At 38.6% G+C, this 10,585-nt stretch overlaps 1 protein-coding gene and 1 pseudogene across 1 annotated transcript in view; both read right to left on the bottom strand.

Annotated features, from left to right (window-relative positions):
• LOC111342462 (uncharacterized) overlaps nucleotides 1–2,122 on the bottom strand; it is a 3,465-nt gene extending 1,343 nt beyond the window's left edge. Inside the window, exons 1-3 of the mRNA XM_088726520.1 lie at nucleotides 2,002–2,122; nucleotides 1,517–1,600; nucleotides 391–460 (exon numbers count right to left, since the gene is read on the bottom strand). Of these exons, the coding sequence (XP_088582646.1) occupies nucleotides 391–460; nucleotides 1,517–1,600; nucleotides 2,002–2,082 (235 nt within the window). The 5' untranslated portion in view covers nucleotides 2,083–2,122. The remainder of the gene's footprint in view (nucleotides 1–390; nucleotides 461–1,516; nucleotides 1,601–2,001) is intronic.
• A 1,902-nt stretch (nucleotides 2,123–4,024) lies between these two features.
• On the bottom strand, nucleotides 4,025–5,427 carry LOC148726548 (uncharacterized; annotated as a pseudogene).
• Nucleotides 5,428–10,585: the final 5,158 nt, after the last annotated feature.

Below are 10,585 nucleotides of genomic sequence, written 5' to 3'. Positions count from 1 at the left end.
CTGTATAAGAATCCTGTGCAAGAAACACCTATCGAAGGAGGCTGGTTCTAAAGGAAGCCTAGGAAATAATATGATTGACGTTTAAAAGTATACACGTAAGTCCTACTAATCGACTTCGAAATCCTTACTGAAGTTAAGGACCGAGTTTTTCTCTCGGGCTGGCTAAAATTCCGAGCAGAAAAGAACAAAGTTCCTAAATTTACAATATAGACTGAGAGGTTTAAAAAACATTTGTTGTATCGCAATGTTCAAATACATGAGGAAGATTTAAACTCAAACAGTTTTTCTTTTAATTAAGCGGGCCATAGTGTGAGATACCGCCACTAAACTAACCAATCATAGCGTACCTACTGACTGCCGAGATACGATAATGGTTTACAGTTTACTCACAGTTAATTGTATGAAGGATGCCACCATTGGTCGAACTTAGAGCCTCTTCTTCTGAGCATGAATCCGGTTCCTAAAGTTTGGGAAAAAATAAAGACCATCTGAAATCTGTATAATTTCTTTTTTATTTATTTGTTTTATTGTTATTTGCCTTTAATTTATTGATGTTCTTTACGACAGATATTAAATATAACAGCTTTTTTTTTATCGGGATGCAGGTTAAATAAGAGAAAGTGTTTATATTGGTTAGGAGAACAATATCAGGTTGAATATGTAAGGCAACACGGTGTCTATATGTTTAAACTCTCTTTAGAAAATAGACGAAACACCACCAAAAGAAAACTTTTAACTCCAAAGCGAATAAACCTGAAAAAAATTGCCACGACTCCAGGACCCAGTTGTTCGTCGGCTGAATTGCGCTAACCCAGGGTTAAATGTTAATCCGGGTTTCTTTATCCCTTTTTATTATATGGCTGTGTCTCACAAGGACTGGGAACTACCGAATTCACGAATTTGATTGGCTGAAACCAATATTGAAAGCGGTCAAGATTTTCCCACCTAGATCGGCATCTAGACCGGTCTAAAAAAAAAAGGTACAAAGAATATAAAAAATTGGCATATAAGACACAGCCATATAATAAACATCTTATTAATCGAGCTAGGTCAGTCTGTATGGGAGAATCTTGACCTCGGTCGCTGGTACAGACCTCACTGCGTTCGATCTGTATGGCGACCTCGGTCAAGATTCTCCCATACGACCTCCCACTCGGTTAACAAGAACGAAGTCCAAAAGCCTTCCTCGGATAATTTTCTCTATTCTCTGAACTGCATCCAATCATGAAACTGTGGAGATAAAGAATTCCACTGAATTTTCTGTTAAAGCTTTCAGATCTTAACCAAGATTTCACGCAATAACCATGGGTTATCTTAACCCAGCTTTGAACAACCCGGTCCAGAAAAGCTGAAAAAACTCGCAGACGCAAAAATCGTACGCGAAACAAATGCTCAAGAGGTCTTTTCAAATTTAAAGTCTCGAGGCATGTGCGTTAATCACGCCTTACACCAGTTCGATTTTGTCTTCTTAGCTAAATTGTTCTTTCAGTATACCACAATATATTATAAAACTAACCACACAATTTACACTCGATGTCATCATGTCAGATCCAGCTGCTTCACGGGAAAGATTCTCCTCGACCAGCAATGCATTACTCTCCTTTAGTAAGTAAGAGGAAATGATCCGTTATTTATACTGTCTCTATTCTATTGGCCGATCGAAAAAATCGCAACCTTTGCACCAAGCAGATCTGATGATTTTCGCCAAGTGCGTCGTCGGCCTTCGTGAAAGGAAAAAAGTTGAACAAATTTTACAACCAAATTGCACTCCACATTCACTCTGTAACGACGTATATCTAAACTTAACGGTTTCCTTTAAAGTAAAAAAGATAAATTTTATTGGTAATCGCGAAATCATCTTTACTCAGAATACGATGAAGGTTTCACTTCAGAACTCTTAAAGAAATAGGAGGACAGATAAGTCCTCTATTTTGAATTCTTAGCAACGGTCTTAAATTCTCCTCCGGTAATAACTAATCGCCTTTCTGAGCCATGACATACCTTTTTGCTGGTAGTACTTTTAGCAGGGGATATTCCAGACAACAGTAAAATTAAAGAAAGGTGGGTCTCGAACTTTTTCATTTTATGCGAGAGTTTATTCCCCGCTAGCGCGATATATGGAATCGATTTGCGAAGCAAAACAAAAATGAGAAACTGACGTCATAATAAAAATTCAAACGTAATTAATACTCTAGCGCGCGCTCCAAGGGGTTTGACGTTGACTATGAGTCAGAGAGATTTAGAGCTGCGTTTTGCGTGAAACGGCAAATGTCAGCTTGCCCTTCATGATTCACATAAATTTAAAATAGCTTTAGCTTCGCACGCGCTCAAGTCCAGGTGGATTTGAAGGCGTTCTGGTACGACTTACAAGGAATAGTTTTGGTGTCCTTTTCCTGGCAATTAACTTCCACTCTGTGAGAGGAAAATTAAGAAAATCTTACGTACACGGAAAACGCGAAGCAGGTTACCTTCAACAAACGGCAAAGCACAACCTGTAAAAATGGCGGGAAAAACAAGGTCACGCGGTTACTCTTGCCATCCACTTTTCGCATAAAAGCGGTGTTAAAACTTTCTATTGTTTTTGTTAATAGTCCATTTCTTTCTAATGGTTCCTAATGGCAGGCATAGGTTGGAAGCGCAATGTCCCAATGGTTAGCGCGCTAGACTCCAAATTGGAAAGTGTGAGTTGAAACCTTAGGTGGAGTCATCTCGAGGGACTATAAGTCTAAAGGTTAGTAATTATTCCTGCAGTACCTATTTCACCTAGGGAGCCTCCCAGTCAGCTCAATGGATAGAGCGCTGGACTGATATGTGGTAGGTTGAGGGTTCGAGCCCCGGTCGGACCAACACTCAAGGTCTTAAAATAATTGAGAAGAATATACCTTTCTATAACATCAAGAAATAGTTAGACATTCTAGTCTTCTCGGATAGGGACGAATAAATGGAGGCCCCGTCTCCTGCAGGGTTAGGGGTAAGAGACGTTAATTTCCCACGCACGAGATCGCTGTGTGATGGATGTCCTCCCCTGGGGTGGGATGGATGGGTTTCCACATTTGCATTTAAACGAGCTATCGCTCATATGCGATATGTGGTTAAATAAAATTACTTACTAAATAAATTTACTTACTTACTTACTTACGAGAACTGACGAAAATTACGCGCAGTGACATTTGCCGCTGCACTACGTAAACAAAAATATGCAAATTTTCGGATGTGAATTCCCAGAATTCTGATTCGCATCCTCTATTTACCACTGCCACCAATGACTTCTGACTCAGTGCCGACTTCTACCATAGTTACTACTAACTATGCTTCTACTAAGCAAACTGTAAAGTACGTTCTGTCGATAGGCATGAGTAGGCATGATGATCAACTGACTTTGGAAGATTAAAGACTTCCTGTAGTATGACAACCAGTGCAATAATCGTTTTCTTTGTTTATAGGCTTCTGTTAGGATTAGGGTTCATTGTTAAGGATGTTTTATTTTTTTTGTTTTAATTTACGTCAGCTGTAGATATTACAGCGGAGATGAGCCCAATAATACTAAATAATATGAATATATCAACAAAGTTGAAATGGTAAATTGGCCACCATTACGATTATAAAAGCTGACTTTTCGAGCGTTAGCCCTTCGTCGGAGCGAAGGGCTAACGCTCGAAAAGTCAGTTTTTATAATCGTAACGGTGGCCAATTTACCATTTCAACTTTGTTGATATCTTCAATTATTTCGTTACCCCATAGTTAGTAGAGGGGGTAGTCCCCCTCTACTAACTATGATTACCCCCACCGACGCAGCCCCAAACAGTTTCTTTAGAAACTATCAGCCTTTATTTGATAATACTAAACACGCGTACAATTTGTTGTGTCTTACTGTAGAAAAGTGACGCCAATCCTTGGTTAAAACGGCCGACCGAACTTTAATAATCACTACCTAAACTACAGTTGCACAATATATCACAACCTCAATATGCATGCAACTTAGCTATATATGTTTACTCTCTGGGACCTCTCATGTCATGTGATGGTTCCTATTATTTAAATCCTAATTCATTAACACTATAACATTAATTAAACCCTAGTTCATTAACACTATAACACAATTATGAAAATTAACCAAGACAGTTACAATTGAAATACTTACTAGCTCGATAGCTTAGCTTAAACCTGAATAACTTAGGACTTCAAAAGATCAAATATTGTGGCTATAGGCTGGATAGAAACGAATTACTGCATTACACCGAACTAATATAACACTTAACAACTGCTGCCTGTGTCACAGCTGTTCGCGGACTTTGAATATTCGGCCGTTCTCTCTCGTTTAGCCAACGAAGTACACAAATTTTCACTGTGGAGCCAAGAACACTGAACACACAAACACAAACAGTGATAGGTAAAGAGTACCAAGTTTTGACGTAAAAAGTGAAATAAAACATTAAGATCATAAAAAAGTTTTCCAATACAAACAAAATGTGTGATAAAAGCACAGTCATCTTCACACTTTTTACTTTTGCTTGGTCTTCGTAGAAAATATATCCTGCCAGACATCGTTTCTACCTCTTTCCAGAATACAAATCCCCATTATCACAGCACAAGAATGAATGATAATACGCCAATAACCCATCACTTGTAGCTGACAGTGAAATAACAGATGGTGTACAGTCGAATGCTCAAGAGAAGTAATTGAGTAACATACAATGCAACTTTGTGTTTTACTTTTAAGTCACCACCGTAAGAGACCTCCCAGTTCCCCAATGTCATCTCATAAGTGGCTGTGAAGGCCCATGCCAGAGCGAGGAAAGAGACAGGGAAAGAAATCAATTGAATAATCGCAACTGGTTTCTCTTGAACGCTGATGGCGTACAATTGGATTATAAATTGAGGGGCGGACTCAAAGAATGCTTCAAGTAACACAGTAAAGGGAATTTGATCGAGTACACCCTCAGCTTTCCGATAAACATCCCTGTCGATTTCATCTTTAAACCACCATTTCTTGACAGAAAATAAAGGCTTCCGTATTTGCGAAGGATGCTGAGAATGGATGAAATGCACAAAGAGCAGTTTTCAAACAATTTGAGGGTGAACGGCTAGCAACGAACACACATGGAAACATCAAACATGGCAATAAAACAAAAGCAAGCCCCACACCAAACCATGTCTTGTGATCCGTGCGATAGAATTCCACCAGTGTGAGTATGTCGGTGATGGGATCAGCAAAACCCACAATAGCTCCAAAAAAGAACAGCAGAGGACTATACCACTTAAGGTTGTCCACTTCCATATCGACGGACCTTTCGTTAGCTCGCCTAGCCGATCGGCTTGTATTGACACAGACTTGGTAAAATTTGTTCGGTGTACTGCTGTGTTTGTAATCAGAGGCCTTTGCGCTCAGCCTTGACTGACAAGGTGCAACGAATTCTTCTAGCTGAATGCAATTTAACTCTTAAGGCTACGGTTTGCTGCGTGTACATCTGTATTTATTTTAATAGAAAATGCTGGGAACCGATTGGTTCTTGCGATATTCTTTCTGACGCAATCTGGGAGAGCTGGCGTCTGTGATTACATTTGAAGGTGGGATCAGAAAAGCCAACAATAGTGGCTGTAGTGGGTATCTACAAGTAGTATTTAACTTTTAGATGTCAGGGTACATTAACGGTAATAACTAACATATTAAGATCGAATTTCAAGCGTACGTTTCTATCCAGCCTATAGCCATAATATTTGATCTTCTGAAGTCCAAAGTTATTTAGGTTTAAGCTATCGAGCTAGTAAGTACTTCAATTGTGACTGTCTTGTTTAATTTCCATAACTGTACGCGTGTTTATTATTATTGGGCTCATCTCCGGTGTAATATCTACAGCTGACGTAAATTAAAACAAAGAAAATGAAATAATTTGGATATATCAACAAAGTTGAAATGGTAAAGACAATCTAAATGCAGCAAAAAATCGTTTTTATCATTAAACAGCTGTGTGATATTCAAGGGGTTTGAAAAGCATTTCAATTTTGATATGTTTATTTAGAGGTTCCGAATAATTTATTTAGAAACAACTATTAGGCTGCTTTCTAAAATTTGTCAAAAGTTCTCTTTCTTTCTTGGTTGATATTTCTCAAGTCCAGACCTGACCATCGAAACCTCCGGCTGATTTCTTGTAATAAAATGTTCGAAGGCAGAGAACTAAGAGAGGTGGCAAAACAGATGTCATTGTTATGGACTTTAGCAAGGCATTTGACAGGGTTCCACACAATGGATTGCTATACAAATTTAAGTGTGGTATTGATGATATTACATCGCAGTGGTTGAAAAGTTTCTCGGGAAAAGAAGTCAAAGGGTAGTTCTAGAAGGAGAGCATTCACGTTCGATTCCAGAAACATCAGGTGTACCCCAAGGTTCAGTGCTGGGGCCATTAATATTTCTTATTTTTATTAATGATCTCCCATGCTATGTTAAGTCAATGGTCCGTCTTTTTGCAGATGAAACTGTCATTTACCTTACAATAAAATCGGAGAGTGATTGCCGGCAACTACAAGGTGATCTTCACAACTTGGAAATATGGGAATCTGACTGGTGTATGGAATTTAATCCAAGCAAATGCAACGTTATACCATAGTTAGAAGAGGGGACCTCTACTAACTATGGGCGGACGTAGAACGAAACGTCAAAGACACGTAGTAAATAGACGATAGACGCGTGAAGAAGCCAGGCGAGGGTATAAAAAGCCGGTTTTCGATTCAGATTGCAAAGATTTAGTCGAATAATATTACACACACACACGGCAGATGTTCCTTTTCTGTAATAGAGAAATACTGGGAAAGGCCACCACTCCTGCAATGCATCCTGGTTGAGCGTTGCCTTTTAAATGAAGACAAGCGAGAACTAGAATATCAAAATTAAAGCTCAATAAAGACGAGAGACTTCGGATTCGACATTGAAGATAATTGTTGAAGCCTCAGTACCTGAATTTTATTCGTTCATTACAGAAATTAGTTCCAAACATCAATCAATTGTTTCTTTAGCTTTAAAGTTGAGTTGATGTTGCTATTGGCCACATTAAATTGGTTGTAAAGTTTTAGATGGTATCCTCTGATGGTTGGCAGATAAATTAATTTCCTAGAAGGTGGAGTTGTGGGAAAACTGGTAAATTTTATTGATCTGAAAACTGAAGGATCCATTTGACAATCTACCAAGACTTTCTCTGTTTCACTAGGGAAAAATTTAAACATCAAAGTTTTATTGATAAGGTAAAGGCAAAGATGTAGTAGCATGCAAACAACAAGTGATACGTAAAGCCGTCAGCCTTAAGATGTGACACCATACTGGTCAAGATAAATGATTAAAGAAGAATAGCGACTCACCAAATGATCCGAGACTGCACAGAGATAAAGAGAAAGGGATCATGGTGACCGCGGGAAATGATGATGGCGTTATGGTTGCGAGGATTTCATCGTTCTTTGAAAGCGTGCCCGCAGCAAAGGAAGGGAATGCCACTTCTGAAAGCGAGATGTTACGGCGCCGCAGCGTACGTGGACACGTCCAGTCAAGTTAGATGATTATGTTTGTGGCTAATAGGATAACACAAGAGAACTGTGTTAAGACCCTGTTAATTGTTGAGGAGTGGACTCTGAACTGTTCCTGTTAGTTTGAAGTGTTTTATTTTCGTTTTGCTCACTTTGCATTACACCTTTTGCTATTCATTACGAGAAAATACGCATTCCTTCGCGGTAAGAGGCGAGCAATTGCGTGAAAATACAATCATTAGAGACAAAAAACCATCATTTTCAAGTAAATCAGAGTCGTTAACGATTTTGCATTTTCATCAGAATTCATTAACAGTTTTGGGCATTCTCAAGCGTCATTCGTCAAACAAAAGAGAAAAATATACTTTCATTTGCGCTAACATTCAAGTCATCTACACCATCTTGGAAGTCAATGGAGACAATACACAAAAAATATAAAATATACTAAAATACACAGTATTTAGAAATATAATTATGTAACATATCAGTAAAAATTAACAGAAAAGTGAAGATAAGCGGGAGTGACTACACAAAGATACGGCCTTGGATTATCTTTCTAAAGTCTTTAAATGCACTCATGCGGATATAGTCAGGCAGTGTATTCCATAGCTTAGCTGAGAAGTATGAAAATGAATTAAGGCCATAACTAGTTGTTCTAGGTTTTCTAAGTGACAGTATGTAATTACCGCGAAGATTATAAGAAGAGGACCGAAGTGAAAACATATCTCTCATATAAGCTGGAAAATGAGTGAAAAACAGGCTCTTGTACAATAAAATAAGGAAATTCTGGATACGCCCATTACATAAGGAACTAGTGTTGACCCTAGTCAGAAGGCTATCATATGGCGACAAGTAATCCCTAAGTATAAATCTAAGTATTCTCTTATTCAGCGCCACTAGTTTATCCGTATTCCGCGCCCCGCAAAAGTGCCAAACTGAGGAACAATAATTAAAATGCGGTAAAATGTAAGCTTTGTAAAGCGTAAGTAAGGTGTCCCTCGATATCAGTTTTCGAAATCATAGCATAACATTAAATTGTTTATAGATCTTTTTGCCTATGTTGGATATGTGACTAGAGAAATCGAGCTTATCGTCTATTTCCATTCCGAATATCTCTAATGTGTCCTTTACTGGGAAGGAAAAAACTAAAGTCTGTTTCGCCAAGAACGAGACCCTAGTGCTTGCTCTCGTTGACTAACATCCCATTTTCCCGGTAATTTCGGCGCATTGAAGCCATTCCATCGCAAACTTTTCTTGAACATCAACACACGTACCCGTCTCGCGATGAAGCTCGTCGTGCCAGCTAAGTGCATTGCTGCACCCAGCCCGAGGACATTTTACTGACGTCGCAAGCAGGTTGTGTCCCTTACACCACTTTTTGCAACGGTCGTGATCCGAAAGGATATGATATAGTTTAAATAAATTTAAGTTTTCCATTTTGTTTCACACCTTTGGCTCTGGTCTGGTAGATGTGAATAGAGAGATGGATGAATAAAATTTGCTTCTTATGTGGTATTTAGCCAATCGTATAGAAGAGCAAACGCATTCTTTAGTACAAAGGGGACCTCTCGTGTATTATATCAATGTATATATTGTTATGAAATTTTTTTTTCAGTGAAAGGTAAAACAAAAAGTAATTTTTGAGAAGTTAGTTCCAACTGTTTGTGTAGCACAGTGGTTGACGCAACGGACTGGTAATAAAATGTTGAGTGAAGAGCGATGATTCAAGCCTCAGCAGGGCAGCGACAACGGTAAAAAGAGAAACTAAAAGAAGGTGCTATTGGTGAAAATAGTGGGGAAAAAAGGGATGAGAAGGGAGAGTAATGTGGAACAGAAACAAAGACGAAAAAGCCACTCATTCGATTTCTCTTTTATTGAAGCAGTAAGTATTGATAAGTAATGTATATTTGCTAAACCCTGGGAATAAGTCATTGTCTTGAAAAACAATAAAGTGTATACATAATTAATGAAATTAAATGCACAGTTAATGTATGAGGTTATATGGAAGTTTTTCCTTATCTTGTTTTGAATTTCAGTTTACCCTTCAATGATAATCTCTCTATTCTAACATTTTGGCAAGATAGGTTTGCATAAAGCGGTTCCATTGCGCACTTTTAGCCGCGGTCACAATGTCGATGTTTCTATGCAGAGCTTTAAGTAGTTGTTGTGTTCGAAACTCCCCCAGTAGGACTCCTCTGCCTCTGGCCTCACCTCTGTTATCCCCTGATACGTCTTTGAATTTCCGGACACGAGATGTCAGCCTTGATCGCCACTTTCAGACAGCTTATTGCCTGTTTAACGATGTTTAGGAAAGGAACGTAGGGAGGAAATTCGTTTTGAATATGTTGCCCGGAGTTTTTGTTCACAAACTCAGGAATGAGTCGCTGGTAGTTTCATTTATTGTATTACTGGCAGCGCCTATGGGGCAATATGAAGTGAATTCTGTCTTGTGATTGGCTTATCTTGCCCAATTGAGATTTCCCGCTTTGATCCCGCCCATGGAAAAATTGAACTCGTACTAAGTTCCTAATTCCTAAACAAAGTCGGCGATCGAGACGTATAAAAGCGGCAGAAGACAATCAAAACAAAAACAAAAACTAGAAACGACTCTCGTGAGATTATTGCGCTACAAACACTGTAAGCTGTCTCGGCTCGCGAACCAAAAAAATCATTCTTGATTCTTACATGTAATAAAAAGGACATATTTTTGCAACATAATAAATCCTATATCAACCAACTTGAACGGTCAAGATGGCTGGAGATTAGTCTCGTTCCTATTTTGCATTTTTAAGGACCGTCGAATCGTCCGACTTCTACGAGATGTGAATGGGAGTTAAAACTCGTTTTCGAGTCGTAAACTGTATCTAATTAGTGGGACTTGACTCGTGGCAGGATATGTGTATGTGTCGGTCACAAGCAAAGAATATTTACATATTCTGACTTCTTCGTAGATTTTGCCTGCTCTTCAATAAAATCAGAGTTCACATTACGTTTCATTGTCATTTAATAACAATAAAATAGTCTCTGCTTTTCTCTTATAAAGTTTCGTTTTCAATGGTCATTCTATTCA

The sequence above is a fragment of the Stylophora pistillata genome, chromosome 7, assembly GCF_964205215.1.
Source record: "Stylophora pistillata chromosome 7, jaStyPist1.2, whole genome shotgun sequence".
Lineage (NCBI taxonomy): Eukaryota > Metazoa > Cnidaria > Anthozoa > Scleractinia > Pocilloporidae > Stylophora > Stylophora pistillata.
This window is presented reverse-complemented; position numbering and strand designations above follow the sequence as displayed.